Source organism: Lycorma delicatula, chromosome 8, assembly GCF_047948215.1.
Source record: "Lycorma delicatula isolate Av1 chromosome 8, ASM4794821v1, whole genome shotgun sequence".
NCBI classification, from domain to species: domain Eukaryota; kingdom Metazoa; phylum Arthropoda; class Insecta; order Hemiptera; family Fulgoridae; genus Lycorma; species Lycorma delicatula.
In genome coordinates this window covers 100390609-100413740 of record NC_134462.1, presented here as the reverse complement: position 1 = coordinate 100413740, position 23132 = coordinate 100390609, and the positions used below count along the sequence as shown (strand labels likewise).

The 23132-nt window shown below is 27.0% G+C and overlaps 1 protein-coding gene across 3 annotated transcripts in view; it reads left to right on the top strand.

Moving 5' to 3' along the window:
• The window catches only part of AdipoR (adiponectin receptor), an 88152-nt gene extending 66486 nt beyond the window's left edge, over nt 1-21666 (top strand). For all 3 annotated transcript variants that reach the window (XM_075374123.1, XM_075374122.1, XM_075374124.1), the window contains 4 exons: nt 1483-1663; nt 4873-5060; nt 6981-7174; nt 10419-21666. In XM_075374123.1, coding sequence (XP_075230238.1) covers nt 1483-1663; nt 4873-5060; nt 6981-7174; nt 10419-10547 — 692 coding nt within the window. In that variant the 3' untranslated portion in view covers nt 10548-21666. The remainder of the gene's footprint in view (nt 1-1482; nt 1664-4872; nt 5061-6980; nt 7175-10418) is intronic.
• Nucleotides 21667-23132: the final 1466 nt, after the last annotated feature.

Sequence of the window (23132 nt, the reverse complement as noted above, 5' to 3'; positions counted from 1 at the left end):
TACATCATTCACCTCTGGATCCAGAGATTAAAAAAAAAAAAAAATTGTGACACTGATGTGATTTAATTCTTTATCTAGTATTGTTTATTTATAGCTTAAAAATTATGTCAACAAAGTTAAACAATAAAAAATGAGCTAACAAACTATAATATAGGAACTTAAAATGCTAACTATATGTTGAAAAATGAAAAAATCCTTTATTTATAAAATTAAATAATTTTTCAAAAATGGTGGGCGATTGAAAAATTCTGACTTCATATTTATTTTCAGCATCAAAAAACAGATTAAAATCACGGATCGCATTTTAGGAAACAAAAATTATGTTTAACAGTGTTATTAAAAAAAAAAAAAAGTAGAAAAAATGTTATATTCTAGAGTCAGCTACCTTGGGTTTAATAAAATTTTACTTTGGCGGAAAATTATTTTTCTTTTGTTTGTTTAGAAGTAATTGTGCCAGTGATAAGTTTTAGGTTGGAATTGGATGTTTGAATATTTAAACAGAAATTTTATACAATATCTACCAATTTTCGTTAAATATTTTGGGGGAGAACCTTTAGCCCAGCTTCTGCTGGGCTATTTTTGCTTGGAAAATTCAAGACAGATAAGAAAGGGCTAAGGCAAATATATATGTTATCTTGGCTGTTTTCAGCTACATCCATAATATTATTTTTAGAAATTTTGTGGATTACTATAAATTCTAATTAGAATTTTTAACAGTTTATTTCTCTGAGAAATTTGGAAAAATTATTTCAATGAAATACTTGGAGATAGATGTAATTTTTTTTTAAAAGGTCTGCCATGACTTAAATGTTATGAAAATTGTCAAATATAATATTAAAATTTATATTTTCAAGTCATATTTTTTCAACAAATAACTACATCATTTGCAATTATTCTGTCAAAATACTTTAGCATTTAATTTTTATTCATAAAAAAGGGGGGACACCATTTATATGAATTCTTAATTAAATAATATAGAAAAGAAAATGCTTTTATTTGGTGTATAAAATGTTACTTTATGATTATTTTTTAAATAATCAGTAGCAGCAGATAAACTTTTTTAGTATTTTCTTTTGTTAATCTAAATACAGCTATTTTTTTGCTAAGTGCAGTTGTTATTGTTTGTTATGAAAGCAATTGGCAGTAAATTTTTTTTGCAATAAAGTAAAATTAACTACACTAGTAATAAAGGTTGCTTTTATGTATAAAATTCAACTTTTTTTAGAAATAAATAGAGATGAAAAAACGAACACATATTGATTGTTATTTGTGCTAATTGATATGAACATTTTTTGTGACTGATTAACTAATAATTAAGATATTAAAGCAGTCTAACTTTATATAATTATGTAACTATCATTTGATTGTCACCAAAAAGAAAAATTGACGTAATTTGTTCAACTAATTATTTGTAAAACTGATTTAGGTAGTTGCAATCAAAACAAATATTAAACTATTGAATTAATGATAATTTTTTCATAGGTTGTGTTGCATTCATTGGAGTAGCTATATATTTCCTTACTCGTCCTTCAGAAGAGGTTAAACTTCAAGAAAAGCTAGTATTTGCTGCATATTTTGCCGGAGCTATTGTTTGTTTAGGTTTATCATTTGCCTTCCATACTGTGCATTGTCATTCAGAAAATGTTGGAAAAATATTCAGCAAGTAAGTAATTAAGCTATGTTCAAATGTTTATTATTAAAAAAATTGTTATTTTATTTAAAAAAATCATTCATTCATAATGGATAATATTTTAATAATTTTTTATATAATTACAGACTAACTGGGCGGTAATAACATTTACCGCCCAGTTAGTCTTTGTACCGATTAGATGCTGGTTGCTAGATCAGTTGATCTTGGGTTTAATTCCCATATAGGGTTTGCATTTTTCTCCTATGATTTCATCTGTACCATTTTTCTTGTTAAATAAAGTACAAAAGTATCATAATCGAAAAAAATAAAATATAAAATAAAAGAAAAAAATACAATTTTCAAGCTGACAAAGAAAAGTTGTTAAAGCCAGAAAAAATTATAAGTATAAATTGTAGCTAAAACTCATTTTTCAATGGAAAAGCTGGATCCAATAAATTTTTAAGAAGAGTTTTTAGTAGAATGTTCATAATTTTATATATATAAAACATTTATTGTAATAACTTAATTTATTTATTTTGCTTCAGTTGATATTTTAGCAACTTTTATATTGTGTACAACTGTTCTATAAGAAAATATATATAATACTCCAGTGTCCTGTACTTCTTGTTTGGTCTATTAGATAAAAATTTATAGTAACATACCCAGTACGTTTGAATATTCCCAAACTAAATTAAATAAAAATAAAGATTTAAAGATAAACAAATTTATCATATCAGCCCTCTATATAGAGCTGTTCTATAATTATATACTTGTTGCAGCGCCAGTAGAGCCCATCGAATCTCTGGAGAAATCATTTAATGGGATCCCTTCAGCTGCTTGGTGCAAGCCCTTTGGATGGCCAGAATGTCAGTGAAAAAGCGGCCTTTCATCTTCAACTTGAGTTTCAGGAACAGAAAATAGTATGCTGGAGCCAACTCGGGTAAATAGGATGGCTGGGATAAGAGTGATTTGATTTGCAGCATAATAAATAACGTGTTAAAACTGTTACCATATGGGCCATGGCATTGTCGTGTAATATATTCCAACTGCCTGGATCCTGGTACTTGGGCCAGATTTGATAAATGCACACATCAGGCGTTTCATTATTTCCAAATAGAATTTAGAATTTACGGTTTGACCAGTTCGGACAAATTCATGATGAATCAGGCCCTTTGAGTCAAAGAATGTAATCAACATCGTTTTCACTCTCAGTGGATTGACGGTTTGTTTGCAGATCATACATAAAGCACCAGCTTTCATTCCCAGTTTTAATTGTTTGCAAAAAATTCAGGTTACTTATCGGCAGTTTCACGCCAAGAAAGACGCACCTGTTTCTGATTTTTGGTCAAGAAGTGTGGAACTAAACAAGAGCACACCTTTTGGCGGTTCATTTTTCCTGTTAGAATTGTACATACCACATTTTTACCAATGTTTAGCTCTTTTGTTATGGCCCAAAGGCTAAGATGACGTTGATCGGGCAGAGCGCGTGCACTTTCGCAACGTTTTGGTTGTGAACAGTTACTGTCTTTAAACCGCTTCCACCATGTGTATGTTGTAGTATGGATGCAGTTTCGTCACTGAATGTTTACTGTATCATAAAGTAAGTTTCAATGAAAAACGTTTGAAGTCGAACACTAAATTTTATTGCACTTCTCTGTTCCATGTTGCAACCTTGCACAAGGTGTCACATGAACACAACGTGCACGGCCAAATATAACTTGAGACTGGAGTGACAAAACATGATGGAAATTTGTACAAACATTCATCAGACATCGTGCTACATAGTTCCTTGGTTGTCTGGGAGATGGTGCTACTTGTATCAAAATTTAGTTCTGGAAGTTCTCAGACCTACTGTGTGACATTTTCAAAAATAACCACCTGACATTTTTTCTTGGACTGGTTAGACGAAAGAAATTTTTTATATAGAATGAAAATTTTATAGTTTTGGTGAGAAACTTAAGTTGCAAATTGTTGGCAGATCATCAATTGAAGCATCCTCAAATTAATTTTAATTAATTAAACGGGTTTTCCAGAATAATGTGTTTTACAATCTCTGTGAACTGACAACAAACTTAACATGATTTTATTCATAAAAGAACCCGTAGAATAACTAAGCCCCTGGAATGGTCCATCCAGTCATAAAAAATTGGACTCTCCTTGATAATTTTCTGTCCAACTGGATCAGGGTGTCTTATGAGGTCCAATGTGTTTAAATTTAGCTCATTTGGTTTTGGGATGTCGCTTCATATGATGATGTTACCATTGCAGTCAGTGTCTCCAAAAGCCTGTACTCATCTGTTCTGTTTTTGTGAGTCTTTACTTCAATCAAGAATTACAGTACTTCTACATTACAGTTTAGATCACTGTATAACTCTTGTGATTAACTCATGTTTTTTTATTAAAATCTTGAGAGAGATCTTGAATGAACAGTCTCTTTCTATTTCTTTCCTTTATGTTTGGCTTTTTTTATATTACAAGTTGACTGAGATAAAAAAAAGTGAGAGCAGAGATGAGTTTAAGTTGTACTAGAATGGAGGAATACAATTTGGAAATTGAGTAGGAATGATTTCAAAAAGGATCTTTACCAAGTAGCTAAAAGAAGGGGTTGTTATAGGTGGTATCAGTTACCCTAACTTATCAAAGATGAAACAGATAAATTATAATGTACTTATATTATATATAAGCCCATTCAAAAACTATAATTCTGACTGCATTCAAGGCAGTATTTTTAGTGTTTATAGGGAAAAGAAATCAACTCTCTTACAGTTACTAATTTTGTTGGTTTGAGGGCTATCAGTATTAATAAAGATACATTTGGCACTGTTGTCTGTCTCATTATGTCAGTTTAACATAAAAATGTCAGTTCACATGCAACGTAATAATTTTTCTCAACTAATAGAACAGGTTTGTGCTGTATATTTTTCTCCCTATTTTCTTTATATTTTTATATTTTATTTAATTAATTATGTTTTATATATGTATTTTACTTTATTTATTTATATTTTATTTTTATATTTATGTTTTCTCTTCTATTAGCTTTGAACTTCTGTAAAAAAAATAATTAATAAAAGTGCTAAAATCTGTGTTTGTACACTGAAGTTTCTAAATAATATTGCTTTAATCCTATTGCCAAAAAAATCTAAAAGAAGGCTTTTACATAAATTTTTACAAAATGTAAACAAATCCTAAGATAAAAAAAAGATTTAAATAAAAATAAACGAATTACTGTTTTTATGTTGTAGACTCGATTACTGTGGGATTGCATTACTGATTACTGGATCATTTGTACCATGGCTTTATTATGGCTTCTATTGCCATTTTCAGTCAAAATTAATATATCTGAGCGCTGTGATTACTTTAGGAATCTCTGCTATGGTTGTGTCACTATGGGATCGGTTTAGTGAACCTAGTCTACGACCTTTAAGAGCTGGTAAGATTTCTGTACTTTTTTTTATATTTCAACCATTTCTACTATTTGATAGATCAGTAAATAATAACAGAAGTTGGTAAGAATGTACTGAATAAATTAACTTGCTTATTGAAGTCTAGATTTTTTATTTAAAAAATATTTTGTCAGCAACATATTGTCATAAAAATCAGATTATTTATTGTGATAATAAAATTAGATATCATTATATTATAATACAAATTTTCAAGTTTGATTAAAGTACTGTTATTTAAAAAAAAAATTAATCACTGTATATTTATGAAAATATCATCTTTCTGGATGAGGTACACTTAATTATTTACGTGTAAATGTTCATTTCATGGAAAACTCCTTAATCTTTAAAAGATTGTAAGGATTTATGTATGTATAAATTTATTTTATTTTTTAAAAGTAAATACAATGGGAGAGAAATGTAGTAGATAAAGAAAGAAAAATTGATGTGGACACCACATGGACTTCCTTGTAAGTCTGTTAAATTACATATACACATTTTTTTACAATGAAAAGTACTAAAATTTTATTTCTTTTAATAACTTCTGATATTTTTTCCTAATTTTTTTTTGTTCTTATTTTTGAGTTTTTATCATACATTTTTTTACAATCAAAGGTTAATAATTATTAATAAATCAATATTTAAATTTTAAAAAATGTTAAGAAAATGAGAAGTGTGATTTGAATCGATCCAAATATTTTATAAATTAAAATTTCATTTCGCTGTAACTTTGGAACCAATGAAAGTAAGTACCACTTATGATATATCATTGAAAAGCTCTCAATGAGGGCTTATTACTGCAGTTAAAAAAGTGCAAAATCCAAATTTTTTGGATTTTGGGCTTTTTTTAGACAATTTTGGTTCAATCGATTGCAATCTAAAGAGGAGGTGCGTAAGTAGATGTTTCAACAGTTCTAAATCCATAATGTCAACATCCTACAGCTAATCTTCTTTGTGTTATGAGATACATACCTGCGTAAGTACATACATGCATACATATGTATTTACAGATACCACGCTGAAACTAGTCAAAATGGATATTTCTGTTGAAATCTGAAATCCGAAATTTTTTGCGGTCACAGTGCTTCCTTTACTTCGTACAATGAAGTAAAAATGAACAGTAAAAGTTGTTCAAAATGTATACAGTGGTAAAATAACAACTTTGTAAGAAAATAGAAAAAAATAATAAAAATATCTAGTTTGATATTTAAATTGAGCTGTCATGCTGTTGAGTATTTTGAAAATTAATAATAATATGATTGATTAATAAATATGGTTATATAACAGAATGTGAACGATGCAAATAGGAAAAGACATTTACATAGGGAAAGGCAAAACTTGTTGGTCATGTACAGCAAGATTTTTGGAATGTGTGGGTGTACAAAAATAAAAACAGAAAAAACATTTACATAAAGTTTTTATAAAATACCTGAGGATCTCATAAAAATGCACACCATAAATAATATATGAGGGAATAAGGAAATTTTGGTTAAATAATATTAATGAATGACAAACTAGAAAAATATATTTAAACAAATTTTTGAATAAACATAAACAAACGAATTCACAGTTTTAACTGTAAACAGGATGTTTTGTTTAAATTAGTGAAGAAGGGATAATAAACTTTAATAATTATGTTTGCAGTAAATATTGATAATTTTATTCAGTTACATATAAACTTTTACAAATTAATGCTGCTATTTTAAACTTTAATATTTGACTTTGATACTTTAAAAATTTACCATTTCTTATTAAATAATAATGATAATGGAAATACCTCTGGAAACATAATCTTTAATGTAGTAAAAATATTTTCCTTAAATTTTTACTGCTTGAATAATTGGATAATATAAAATATTATGTGTAATATATATTTTTTGCATGTTTACTTTTATTATTTTTTTTTACAGCTGTTTTCACCGTATTTGGTCTTAGTGGAGTTGTACCAGCAGTTCATTATGCACTGGCAGAAGGTTGGCTGAATGCCATTTCTCAAGCATCATTAGGTTGGCTTGTACTTATGGGATGTCTTTATATAATAGGCGCCATGTTCTATGCATTAAGAGTACCAGAGAGATTTTTCCCTGGAAAATGTGATATCTGGGTAAGAATGTAATTTTAATTTTTATGTACATCATTATTGCATTTTATTGTTTAGTGAACTACGGAAAGCATTTCATATTTTATGAATAATAGCTGATGTCTTCTAGTCTGCCATTCTTTTCCTACCCTTCTGGAGATTTAATAAAATTATAAAAGTAAGATATTGATCCACCAAAAAAAAAGGAATGAATTTAAAAGTTGTCTGGCAATTTGCCAGAAAAAACTGAAACAAAATGACAATACACCACATCAGTCATATGACAATATGACTAACCACACTCTTTGGTGTGGTCACTGACACATATTAAACTATTTTTTTTAAGTTTATAAGTTTTCTCATTCTCCATCAGTGTTGTATTGTCTAAAAATATATCTTTTATGAATAAAAAGTTTCTTTTGAAATTTATGAAAAAACATTTCTTTTTATGAATGATGTCAAAAAACATTCTAAGAAAAGACAGTTGCTATAAAGTTAAAATAAAAATTCATTACCTGAAATAGAGAACACTTTTTGTTTTAGCTTGAGTTATTCAACATTAGATGGATCTGACTATATGTGTTACTCAGGTGTTGGATGAGAATGACACCCCCAAAAAAGGCTGGAATTCCCAATTGTCAGCTTTTTTATCAGTTCATTGTTCTTGTGCCATGTATTATCATTATTTAAAAAGTTATGAAAAATTTACATGTATTTTTAACAGTTTGTTGTGTCCTCTGGTATCAGAAAAATCAGTTGAAAGTATATTTTAATTGCTATCCTCTGTACCCTTTGTAAATTTTATTGAATTATTTTAAATTTGATCTGTGTTCTGAGAGGATCTGATGGTCTGGATTGGGTAGTGATTACAGGACAAAAAGAATCATGAGAAAATAAACTGAATAGAATATCCAGGAACAAAAAAAAAAAAATAGTACAATTGCAATGTAAAAAATTCATTGTGTTCTTGTTAGTGATTTATTGATTAACTTCACAAAAATTGAATTTTGTAATATTGTAACTTACATTAAATATATAATCTCTTCAATGTTATATATAATTTAACTTTTAAGTAAACTTAATTCATGGAGACAGCTCTAAGAATGTATTTTGTCAAACATATAACATAACATTTTTCTATTACAATGAAATGAAATAAAAAGAATACCTAATACACAACATAAAATAATTCATAAGTCTGTAGATATACTATCAAAACTGAACATGACAGTCATCAAACGCACAATCCACATGAACAAACAAAATGTTTAATACAAAGGTTAATATTGCAAACTTAAAATGGTTGCCTTCTGTTACATCACAATGAAGTCGATAAAGAAGCAATACATAAAACCATTAAAGAAATTCAAACTTGTTTACTATAAAGCTTATAACTCAGAGTAACAGATGCAGATTTATCGTTTAATGTCACGTGATTACATGAACTTTCTTGTCCTCCTAACTGACACTACACTTTCAACATCTGCCATTTTTTTTAAAAACAGATGAAAATGAATGTCTTCAAACGATGACTAAATATCATTGTTGTGTTAGAAATTATACTTGTGAGCAGAAATTTTGATTCATTTTTGTTTAATATAAGTGAATATTTCATATTTTGTAAAGTTTATACTTATAAAATATAATTTTATAAGCAAAAATGAATAAGTTAGTCGCTAACTCATGTAACAAACTACCAAGAGGATTGCGTAAAATCAGCTGCTTGGAATTCTTTTAGGTTTCGTGGTAAATTTATTAAAATGGTGTCATCTCAAACAACATTGTGTGTGCGACCTTGACCAAAAACTGAACATTATGATTTTATGTAAAATACATTTTACATGGTTTATTTTAATAGGTCTAAACACCATGTAATTTTCTTAAATGGTTTTTAAACAGTTTACAAAAGTGTAAAATTTCATTAAAAAATCTAAAAAATTTTTTGATATAAAAGAAAAGTTTAAAAAAAAAATTTAAGTTTAACACAAACGTGTTATATAAGGCATTATAAATAGATTGTTTATATCTATTAATGCTGTGCTGTAAGAACATACAGGAAATACAGCAAAAACAGTCTGATTGTATGAACCAGCTCATTAAATTTTAATACAATAGTTTCATCATAGATCAACCCACAGTAGTGTAAATGAAATAAAATAATGCTCACTTTTAACCATGATAGTTAGCTATATTTTTCTATTACCCATTTTAGTCTTAGTGCGTTCTTTTTTAATTAAAAAAGTAACATGTTGCACCACATTATGACCTTGTATTAATACCCTTCTCATGTTAGGCTTGCAGATTATCTTTTTCCCAAAACAGTCGTGTTTATTGATATAACCAGGTAGGTGAAAATGATAAACTCCCAGTACTTGATGAACCACATCTGCCAGAAACAATTACTGCACTGAATGCACCTTATAAGAAAATGGTTGCACGTCATTTTTAAAATCCTGTGAACACTGGTTTAATGTTAAGTTGATGGGCCGATTGATAGATAGACTAGTGTGAATTTTATTTGGTAGCATTCATCAAATGTTCAATTTTTTTAAATTACATTGTATTTGAAGTCTTCCAGGGGATAATTTTGTTGTTGGAAATGTCCTTCTCATAGAATTTACTTAAAGCGTTTAGCAAATATACCTTATTTGGGAATGGTGCCTTATGTTTCTGGAAATGTCAGAATTAACTTAGTGCTGGGATAATGCAGCTTCTACCAGTGAAGTATACTTCCACAATGTATGTGATTTCAGACTGGGTTCATAGCAGTGCATTAAGTATCAGTGTCTTGAAAAAGTGATTACCAAAATATTAATTATCCAAAGTCCAATTTTTTAAATATGGTACATATAAAGAAGAACGAGTATGCCCATTTATTGTAAGTTAAAAATAATATCATTGCGTAACACCAGTTATGGTTTTATTTTCTTGCATGTAATTTTATTACTTTTGTTCTTTGATTGACTTGAGTTTGGTCTTAGAATGTCTTAATTATTTGGGTATAACTAATGTTCGTTCAGTCATTAAAAATGAAGATTTTATGCATCAAAATAATCAGAAGAATGTGTTAATCACAACTGGTGAGATGCAAACATACATAAATTTGCATTTGAAATGCGGCTAAAAAATTTTTACTTAAAATGAAAATTACATTAAGTAATAAAAGTTACATTGCCATTAGCTCATAATGTTGTTTATAATGTAGAAAAGTTCTGCTGTTTTATAAATTATTTTTTTATAATGTGTATCATTTTGTATTTTTTTTTAGTTTCAGAGTCATCAAATCTTCCATGTACTTGTAATAGCAGCGGCTTTTGTACACTATCATGGCATTACAGAAATGGCAATGTATCGTATGTCAGTTGGAGAATGTTCACCGCAAGAAATAACCTTCTGACAAACGCATCCTACTTCATCCTCTACTAAATCTCAGATGTACTTCTAATAACACTAATTATCCATCACCATGACCACACACCATTCCATTTCTAATACTTTATTATTACTGTTATAAATTCAGTACCATATATATATTTTTTTGTAATAATAACAATATTTATACCCTGCATGCTCTGATCCTTAATACTTACTGAGACTCGGGATTCACTGATGTTTGTATAGTAAATTGTATATAGCTAATATTAATTAATAGAATTCATATTTGTTTTTTAAAAATTATTATTAATGTTTTGATAATTATCAACATAAAAATGGACTCAGATTTTTTTTCTTCAAGTAGTATTTTCTCTTCCATTATACTTTCTTTTGTAATTGTATAGTTTAAGTTTTATGAAATAAATGCTTTGTAATATACGCTTTTATTTATTTATCATGAATGTACATTCAGTTCTCCTGTGATAATGTAATTCCTTTTTCTTAAAAGCTTTCTGGGGTTCTATTTGTCTCACTTTTCAGAAATTATAAGTGTTCCTTTTATATTTGTTAAGTCTTAATATTATTAATACTTTTTTTTGTTTTCCTAGTAATGAATGCACTATTAGTGTTAAAATTACACGCTTCATAGTTGGAAATATAGGTAGTATTTATTACTACTAGTTTTTTTACTTTCTATTTCACAAATTGCAGTTTTTAGATAATCTGATTTAAGTTTATAATTTTTTTTCTGTTGTATAATGTCATCTTCAGTAAGCAGTCAGTCCAGAGTTGCCATTAACACTGAGTACTTAATACATACGTGCGTGGTGATCGCATTGATGTATTGTATTGTATGATTTTATACTATTTAAGTGTGTAATTCAAATTATAGTCAAAGTATAAACTAATTTATTGCAGTATATTGCTGAGAAGAAGTTTTTTTAAATATTTTTTGCTAAAGTGGTAGAATTTTTTATATTATCACAATTTTTTAAAACTATCTTTAAAGTATTTCTGTTACGTGACGCTTAGTTTATTTTAATAGCATGAAGGGATAATATGTTACTTAATGTAATATTTATTTGAAGTTAAATTATTTTTATGTACCCGTTAACTTAAAATTAGTAAAATTTTATTTTGCTAAATGATTAAACAATTTATTATATTTTTAATATTAACTGACTATGGTGTGCTTACATTTTGTTTTGTAAATAAAATAATCGTATTTCATAAATGTTAAAAACTCATAAACTGTTAGAGTAGGTCCTGAAAAAGGATTCAATTGTTGATTAATGTTATAAGTTAATTTTATTCACAATAGTTCAGTTTTATTGTCATGGTGATGTTACAGTTGCTGTGTTATAGGAGAACTGATTGTAAAAGTTTTAATTCATTATTTCCTTATAAAATATTATAAACTGTTAATCAGTTCAATTTAAAATTAATAATAAAGTAATTTTTATTAGCTATTTTATTATTATATATTAAAATCATAAATTTGAATATTTTTTTTATAATCCAGTAATCACTGAAATTGTGGCTTTTGTTTTTCAGTAACTTGGATTAAATGTCACATAATTATTACCCTGTTGTAATTTAATGAAATATTTCTTTTATTGTGTCATCGTTAAATTTTTTATTTAGTATTACAAAAAGGTATACTTCTAAACTTTTTAAATGTATTGTTTGAGCTCTTTCTGAAATTATTTTTGTTGATGATTAAACGTTTTTTTAATCCTAATCTTACGCTTTATTATGTAATAATATAAAGATGCAACTTTTGAATTTGATGAAAGATTTTACAAAAATAATTTCCTGGGATTATAATGTTTCTATATTTCAATTCATTTGTTTTCAATTTTTATTTAATATTTTGAACATAGTTAAACTTTTTTATTTAGGATTTTAACAGATTTTTTTAAATTTCTAATTATTAAAAACAACTCAAATTTTTATAACCTTTTGGTCATAACACTTGTATGTTTGTATTTCTAATTTAATCAATTTACCACTGTGTGTGTGTGTGTGTGTGTGTGTGTGTGTGTGTGTGTGTGTGTGTGTGTGTGTGTGTGTGTGTGTGTGTGTGTGTGTGTGTGTGTGTGTGTGTGTGTGTGTGTGTGTGTGTGTGTGTGTGTGTGTGTGTGTGTGTGTGTGTGTGTGTGTGTGTGTGTGTGTGTGTGTGTGTGTGTGTGTGTGTGTGTGTGTGTGTGTGTGTGTGTGTGTGTGTGTGTGTGTGTGTGTGTGTGTGTGTGTGTGATTTTAAATTAAGCTTTAACCATTCATATATATTGTTTGGAGTATGGGTTTTTAACAGTATGTATATGTCTTACATTGACACTGTGAGGTTCCTATGACAGTTTTATTGTCTTCTGTGCACATTAAATAACTTGCATTTATACATAATGCTAAATTTTGAAAACTTACAATCATAAATTTATGAAAATTGATTGGTCAAGTGGTTGTTACATTATTCCATGAGTTGTGAATCTAAAATATTAATGTATTATGTCAATGTTAACCCTTCGTACGCTTGGTATAAAATTATGAAATTTGCTCTAACACTTAATTTCATTTTTTTTTTATTTTAATTTCTTTAAGTTAATTGTTTTTCTTATCGTTTGCGATTGCACTTGAAAATGTAGCATCCATCGCACCAATAACAAAATCATCAAAGTCTGAATCGTCAGGATTCGCCATAGTTGAAAAATAAAACAATCAACACAAATATGTAAACAGAAAAAAAGCAGAAAACTAAAAACGAATATTGTACATAACACACAATTTATTACGTTATTAATCAGAAAAAATAATAAATAACATAACATCTGAAAACAGTTAAACATGTGCATATTATCGGTAGAAGTGGAATCACGTTTCTAAAGATTGCTGTGGATATTTCTGCCTAGAGCGCTATCAGAACTATCAGATGCGCGCGCAGCAAAACAAAAGAGAATAAAAATACGTAATTGTGCGACTCATTTATGGCTTTGGTGCATTGAAAAAAGTTAGCATGGCAACGAAACTTTAAAATAACATTAACTGCGCCCTAAAAGCTATTTGACGATCTAAAACTACTTTATTACGTAGCTAAATGGGCCAAGCGATATATTCCGCTTAAAGCGTACGAAGGGTTAATATTTTTAAATTAATATTATACTGTTTTAGATATTAAGTGTAAATTTTTTAATTTATCATATTATTTTGTTTTCTAATTTTAGTAGCAGACTAGAATGTCCTTTATTTGGTTATTTTGTAGAAGTTATTTAATTTTTTACTTTTACGCTGAGTAAAAATAATAATGATTATAAACAGAAACTGGAACTATCTTAGCAATTTCTTGATTACAAACATTAAGAATCAGAACTTATTAATTAAAACTTTTGTTTAGCTTGTCTTATCACTTTTACATTCTAAAAATAGCAAAACTAAGAAATCTTAAGGAAAGGTAGTTCCTAATTATTTATTTTTAGTAAATACTTATATGGTGTACTTACTATAAAGAGAAAATAATAAAAAAATTACAAGAAGGTGGTTGATGTCAGAAACAACTGATTGAGTGATATTATTTTGGCCGTTTGTCTAGTAGTTCCTTAGTTTAAATCTCATTCAAGTTTATCTTTGTAAAATATAAAGTTTTCACTACATATTCCTGTGCCCAGGCTTTGAGCTTATGTAATTATTATATTAAAAAAATAGAAAAAAATAAGAAAATAAAAAATTACAATTCAGTTACCTGAATAGCACAGTTTGAATGGCCGTTAATATAGCACACAGTTCTGCTTACAATTCCTGGTTTAAGCTTGAAAAATTTCATAACTCAACAATCACCTACATGCAAAAAATTGTGTACGTTTAGGTATTGCGTATTAAAAAAAAAAAATTAGCTAATAACATTTTTACTATGGTTTTAAAAGAAATTTAATGGTTATTATTTAGTTTTTACATGTTAAATGTGTATAACGGAAAAAACAAATTACGATGACACATGCAGAAGTTAATAAGATTCATTTAAAAAAATATATTTGAATAAACATAAAATTCCTTTGAAATATTAAAAATATTAACATAATACAGTAAAATTCTAGTAACTCTGTATCCAGTGGTTTATCAAACATATCCTGTACTACTATCATGTTGTACTATTACAACGGCAATATGCTTCATATCAACAAAAGTTTTGTGACAGAAAGTTGTGAACTCTAGGAGTTAAATCAACTAAGGCAAAAGAAGTAGAGAGTTGTAAGGAAGTTACTTCAACCAGTATTGGTTGGGATGTTGCTGTTGACAAATTAAATAGATTTGTAGATTGTAAGGGTTCAACCATAACTCCAAAAATTCCAGTTCTCCACAATTGAATTTATTATAAAAAAAGCTAAACAGTTATTAGCTAAACAAAGGTTAAAAGGTTATTCAAACCATATTATTCTCACAAAAAATGAGATGATGGATTGCCGAATTATTGAAATAAACATTTTCCTTTTCTTTTACCATATGCTTCAGTAATCCAGGAAGGTTGTGAATATGCCAGATTATGAGAATTTTACTGTACTTTGTGACAAAAAAGTTTTAATTTAACATAAAAGTTAACCAAATACTATAGATTTGAAACATTAATATTAAAAATTAAGAGCTTAAATTTTATCTATAAAACTTAATTCCTGAGTATCGGTAAAAAATCATTATAAATTTTCTATGGAAAATCTAATTGTAAATTATGATAATTATTTTTTCTATTTAAATATTTCAATCGATGAACAGTTTTGTATCAAAGTTGATGGCTTAAAAAACAAAAACATTACAAATTAAATTTGTATTGTTTTTCTTATTTTTTCATAAATTAAAAACCAACAAAAATTTATATAAAAAAGTTTGATTAGTAATAGTTTTTTTAGTTTAGATTACATAGTAATATTATTTTTAGTTAAAAACTAAATTAATTATTCGTTATGTATATTATAAGAAATCAAGGCTGGTGTTTTAACTTACTTTTTTGTAATTTAAATTTCTAATGCAATGTAATAATAATAAAATTGTTGGTGTAAAATATAATATTTTAGTTAAATATATATATTTAAATATTTTATAATATAAAGGTTTACGTATTAGTTAAGCGGGTTATTTATTTTTAATGTATTTAAATTTTTTTTGTCTTATATTTAAAGATACATGTACCAAAACAGCAAAAGCTCAGATATTATACACATTTATATTTATTAAATATTTAAATAAAATAGAATAATAATTATTAGTTACTATATTGTTTTAGAATAGTTTTGCTCATTACAGCTAGGGTCAATTTAAACATGAAATTGAACTTTTTTTAAAATAGATTTTTTTTTTTTATTTACAAAATTATTATTTTTTAAATTATATTTGGTAAATATTTTTCAATAAAAGAGTAGAAATCTTTACTTTTGTTGTTTATTGTTGTGTGATATAAGTTAATATTAAAATAATAAAATAAAATTTATTTTTACTTAATTCTTTTTTTTTTATTATCCTTTATTTATTAACCCAAATTTTAATTAGTGTGTAATCGTTAAGCTTTTTTACAAGTAAAATTCCAATATAAAGTATTCACATTAACATTAAAGTTAGAAAAAATCATAAATTCAATGAATAATTAATAAAGAATAATTTAAAAATTACAAAGTATTCATTTTTTGCTTGCTAATGAAAAATGTTATACCAGTATTTTCACCTAAATACTGGTAAGGTTTTGAATAAATAGTATAATGCTGTTTTAATTGTTAGAATGTAGAACTTTGTGAAGCGGTATATAAATAATTTCAATATTTATCGTGCTAATAATTATCAAAATATTTTACAAATTTTAACAATATTAAAATTAACAAAAAACATAATTTTAACATAATTAATATAAATATTAATTTTAACAAATTTAAAATGGCAGTTTGGTTTCTAAAAAACAGTAATGGAAGTATGTATTTAAATCTTTTTAGAGACATCGCCCAATTTCATCATTTGGTATAACAGATGGCGCTGTTTTTAATGCCGTTGGGATTTAAGATACTTTTCTTAAATCTGTTTAGAAATTTGTTTTAACATTTGTGTTATTAAGTGGTGTATTTGATTTGTGTTTGATGTTTAAAATATAAATAATAATGCCATCTATTTTTTTTAAGTTTTTACATCCATTTTTCTGGATACTAATGATAAAATTATTTCTGATCATTGAACAGCTTCTTATTCTCCAAGTAGTTTATATTTCAATAATGATGATTTCTTGTGTCATATTTAAATTAAAATTACAGTAATCCTAAGTTTTTTCCAAGAGATGATCGATTGGTATTCTGATCTATATAAGTGGAGGTATTCTAAAATACCTCTGGGTAAAACTTCTTTACCCGTTCTTGGTAAACTTTAAATTTAAATATTGCAAATGGTTTTTTTTATCGATTAAAAAAATCTCATTTAATTGTAAAGGGAAAAATTAATTTTATTTATTTGGAGAACATTTTCAAGGTTATTGTTGTGTTCTTGGAGTGTGTGTGCATGCGTGCATGAATGCACGCACGTGCATGTGTGTAGGTTATGATCATTGTTGTTGGTGTCAAGATGTAGTATTGTGTAGGTCAAATGTGAACATTGTCGCAGTGTGTTTTCTTTCAGTAGTGACCGACTAATAATCAAAATAAAATAATTTTGTGGTGCTACCAGTGACTATTTTTATTTCTTGTGCAACCCCAACTTAGGTAATTAGGTAATTTTTTTAAAATTTGTCATTCAGTTCTTAAAGATTTTTATATATTTGAAATCATATGTAATTAATACCTATATGTGGATTTGCATAAAGTATCCTGCAATAATAACTAAATGAAAATTCCTTTCAATTGGTTGCAATAAACATTTATTAAGAAAAGTTATTTTTAATAAATTCTACACAAATTGATTAATAATATGTAGTAAGAAGTGAGTCAAGCTTTTATCATTAATAAATTTAAAAACAAAACATAATTATGCTTTTCCTATATCCTCTGCTGTAACTTTATTTTCTAAAATAAAGACAGAATAATATGTTTGATAACAGCCTGCTGATATTTTTATGACTAGTATTTAGTTTAAAATTTACTGTAATAGATGGGTAATTTTTCAACAAATAGTTTTCTTGTTTCACATTTAAAACAAAAATATATGTACTTATATGAATTTCTTTGTTTTTTTTTGTATTTAATACAGTATTAAGTTTCTGAGTGTATATAATCTAAACTAATTTTTTTTATTGAAAACTATTTTTTTATTTAGAGATAACTAAATTAAAAACTCAATATCTATAAGGTAAGCATAAGCAAGAGATATAAATAGCATATTTTTCTGTCATTATATTTTATACAATATCACGAATTTATTTCTTTGTAAATACAGAATGATCTGTTACTGGACCTATTTTCGTAACTTACTTTCTTAAATAAAAAAATGCCATGTTACGTTCTAAGCAGTTTACGATTTGACTAGAATTCGAGTGTCAAAAATCTGTAACAAAAATATATACAGTGCTATACAAACATCCAGATACAAGTTAATGTTTATAATTTATCTGCATCATGACTGAATAAAACATTTTGAGCGTAACTTGCACTGCATGTTGAAAACGCTCTACTCTTTTCTGTGCTTATAACTTGTTTGAAATATTTTATTTGTTGTGATACAAATTTAATTTTTCATTGTTTAGTTTCTTATCCATGCTCAATATCCTAATTTTTATTATTGTCTTTTAACATTTGTATATTTGATTAAATGACTTTCTCATCATTTTGCTTTTTGACTTCATAGACATTATTATTTTCTGATTCAGAAAATTTTATTGTTTTTTAATTTTTGAATTTAAGTGATCCTTTAATAAGGTCAGAAAGATTTTTTTTCTTAAATGAGTCAAACAATAAATTAAAACACAAATGTCTGTTTCTGTCATTACAGTTGATCAGAATAGTTTTTCAGTGGTAACAGTTTTTTCATTGTTTATTTATACAGGGTCATTCACGGATTTAAAAAAATTGAATATTTACTTTAAAAACGTTTTATTGGTACTGAAACACTTGTTAAATCAAAGCATTTGTTACTTATGAACGAAAAATTATGTCCGGCAAGTGATGTCCATTTTGGGCAATACATTGTTGTAGCCTTTCACGGTAACTGGCCTCAATTCTTTGCAGCATGTCTACATCAATCTGGGTGACGCGATGACGAATTGCGATCTTTAGGTCCTCCAATGTACGCGATTTCAGAAACCCCCACAGAAAAAAATTACTACTCAAGTCGGGGGACCGAGGGGGCCAAGGAATATCGCCGAATCTGGAAATGATCTGTCTTGGAAACAAGTTACGGAGAACAGCCATCGTTGCCCTCGCTGTGTGCGCTGTAGCTCCATCCTGCTGGAATAACACATTTTGAAAATCGATTCCCTGGTTTCGTAACTTAGGGATGAAAAACATATTCAACATCGCAATGTAACGATCAGTTGTTACAGTTACGGCAGCGTCATTTTCTTTAAAAAAATATGGTCCAATAACACCGACCTTTCCTATTGCACACCAGACAGTCACCTTTGGGCTATGAAGTGGTCTCTCGTGAAGCCGATGTGGGTTTCTTTCTGGCCGATACCAGCAATTCTGTTTGTTGATGAAGCCATTCAGATGAAAATGGGCTTCATTACTCATTAACAATAATAAATTTTCAATTTCTTCAAAAACTGTAAACATTTGTCGACAAAATTGTAATCGCTGCGTGAAATCTTGCTCATTTAACTGCTGCACGACGGCTATCTTGTAAGGAAGGAATTGCAGGTTTGTATGCAGAATTCGTCTTACCGTACTTGTGTTCATTTGAAGCGCTGCTGAATGCCTCTGAATAGAGCGGCGTGGGCTTCTGACAATGGCGTCCCTTACTCGTTCGATGTTCTCCGGAGTGCTAGCAGTTCGTCGGGGACCCGGTGGTTTTTTCTTCAATATTGAACCACTTGTTCGAAGGTTGTTTACCCATCCCAATGTTGTCTTACAAGAAGGGACACTTGCATTATGATGGATATTTAAACTGATGGCGGAAATCTCACTGAACAGCAGTTACGGATTCGTCATTTCGCACAAAACTGTCATACGCTTACAGGCGTTGGTCTAGCGTCCACGGCTCCATCTCAACGACTAAAATGTAAGTGCTATAAACAAAGGAAACGTCAGACACCAGCCACGTGCCCCTCCCACCACGAACGCCTGAATACAACCCATTTTAAAAACATCGGTTCCCGTGAATGACCCTGTATTTGTATTTTATTATATATCATTAATTCAGTGGAACAGTTGTTACTGATAAATTATAAACCCATATTGGAGAGGTTTTAATTGTGGTTAACATTTTAATGTCAGTAGTAAAATGACAATTTCTCGATTGTTAATATTGTGGCACAGATAATGAAATTTACTAGTTTATCCCAGTCTTAACCTAACAGGAAATTGTTTTTTTAATACATATTAAAAAATTTCAGTAACGTATATTACATAATTCATCAACGTATATATAAAAGCTAATAAATATTCTTACGTCATTACATCACTTAGGTTTTATAAGAACATGAGTTTAAATATTTTCTGTTCCTTAAAAATGTGTGAAATATTGTAAAAATTAATTTTTAATTACATTAAAACTTGTTAAAAAAATCTATATCTCATTTTTCTATACTTTTGGGTATTTCTTTTTATCTTTTAAAGACAAAATTAAAAAACAGAGTACTCTCAATGTAGTATGTATGTTGGTAATATTTAAATTTAATATTAAATGAAATATAAACCACAAAAACAGTAAATAGATATTAAACTTAACATATTAATTCTAAGAATTGATTTTCAGTTCACATTTTCAGTATTAAAAATATACACTTTTAGATATTGAAATAGAAATAAACATAAACATTGTAATAGAAATATTGGTTTGTAGAAAACCCACAACAAATATATTACAATACATTTAAATTCTGATCACCCATAGTAACAAAAAATTAATATGAATATAAAAATGATATTTAGAGCTATTAATTATACAAAAAACAATAAAAATAAACTCATAAAAGAAATAGATGAAATAAAGTAATTATAAATATTTAATGGTTTTGATGACAGAATTGTAGAAAAAAATTGTTTCAAAGTAATAGAACAAATTATTAATGTATGTACTAAAAATAAATATAAAAAAGTGTATAAACCAAATAATTACATTATAAAATATTTAAAAAAATAATGAGAAAAGAGAATATACAAAATTAAAAACAAAAAATGTAACATAGCTTAAAAAAAAGGTATATCTAATGTAGCTGCTCACCATTTGTTTGAATGTTTGCAAAAATAAAGTGATTTTGCAAGTTTTAATAATGATAAAAAAATGTATTTACTCAAAAAATATTACATTTATAAATATAAACAAAAATATAAAATGATAAACCACCAAATCACATTTGAAGATGATAATTTAATTAAAAATGTAATAAAAATTCAATCTTATGATTGGCAATAATGACAAATAGAACAAAGGAAAATAAGTTTTAAATATTATATCATTCCATTACTGGACAGCAGAATTTGCATATTTATCCATAATAAATTTCAAAAAGAAAAGATTTAAACAAATTATGAATAAATATGTTATCAAATTTGATAATTATATTAAACTGAAGATGCAGGATCCTACGAAATAGATTCTTGGAATTAATATGATAAGTTTAACTTATCTTACTGTGTTTTGGTAGTTTATATTTCATTTATTTTTAAATTTTACTGCTAGCCAGTGTGTTTAAATAATGTAGCGTAATTAAATAGTCCAATGACGGAAGAAAAAGTACTAAATTTTATAGTGATCTAAATTAATATAATTTTGTCTTATTGTTCAAACTTCTTACAGTAATTAATTAATATTATTTTTGTCTTAATTTAATCATGATATATGTAATAATTTTAATTCATTAGAGTATAGATAAATAATTTGTAAAGTTATAAAGAAGCACTATTCTCATTATTTTATTTTTTTTAAAGTAATTCATTTGTGAAGGATAACACATCATGGTCAGGCAGATATAATGTAGGTCTTTTTGTGAATCAAATGTGGAAGTTTATTTCTATTAAATAATTTTGATATTATGGGTTTTTTATTTGGTTCAGTGTTGTTATACCTTTTGTCAAAAAAATAATGCGAAAAAATAATTTTTCCAACAAAATTTTATCCCTCTATAAAATCAACTCTGTTTTCAATCAGGCAGTCAAAGTGATTCTGACCATTCAAATTAAAATCCAGATGAAATACCAAATGTGTTTGATACTAGAATGAAAAATATAAAGAAGTCAAATCACATGAACTATGTGGCCATTTAATTATACCTTGGCTTACTATCTGTTCAGGTAAACTTTGATTGAAGTAGTCTAATGAAGAATATAGTGAGGAAGTGCTCCATCTGTTGCTGCCCGTCTTAGGGTTGACTGGATGTCAAAGAGGATTTTTTTTAGTGGTTCAGCAATAATAAAATCTCAAGATACAAATCATCTGTTACACTTCATCAAAGAAATAAGATCCCGACACTCCTTTTTTCTACCCCACACCAAATATGAATTTCAGGTACATAATAAAAAGTTCTCTCTTCATAATTTAAATAAGGATTTTCATTTGACCAGTAGACACATTATCAGGCCATTCTATTTGTAACATACTTCACCACTAAGCTAGTGAAATCAGGGTCTACTTAACTGTAAATAATAAGAAATGCCATAACAATAATAACAATTCCAATTTATTAGATTTCTTGTTTCTTTAATTTTTTGAGTAGTAATATTTTTAACATATAAAATTTTTTTCTTGTAACTTTTATTTAGATTATAATAAATTAATAATAAATAATCATTTTAATAACAGTATAATACTTTCATTTTATTTTATAATTTAACGTAATATAAAATATGCACATTTAGTATTTATTTTACAGTTGTAGATTATGTAAATAGCGTTATCAAGAAAACTTTACATTATATAGAAAGAAAGAATGTTAATTATTTTGAAATTTTCTCTTGGAGGTCATAATACTTTATTTTCATAGATTGAAACGTTTATTGATAGACTTGGAAAAGTTAACTTGATTTCATTATATATATAATGTTATTTACATAAAAGAATTATTAAACAAGAAATACAATACATACATTATTAAATATGTAGTTAGTTAAAAAAATATATTAGTAAAAACATAATATTAATAATTTCATTAATTTTAGTAGAAATTTTTTATTTAATAAGTAAATAGTATAATATAAAACCAAAGGAACGTACAGTAATTGTAACAGAAATAATAGATATATAACACATTCACAATGAACTAACTAATTGTTGTGTACTTTTAAAGTACATGTTTTATTGTGATCAATCTTATATGGATATAATTATTCCACTATATTTGATAAATGTTTTGATAGTTGTGGAAGAGATAATTATCAGTGGTTGATTGGATGAAACTAAAAAAAGAAGATATTTTTTATAATCAGATTTTTTATTTAAAATTTTTTTTTTTAAATTAAAAAATGGAACAGTAAGACAAAAGATGAAATAATTAACATTTCAG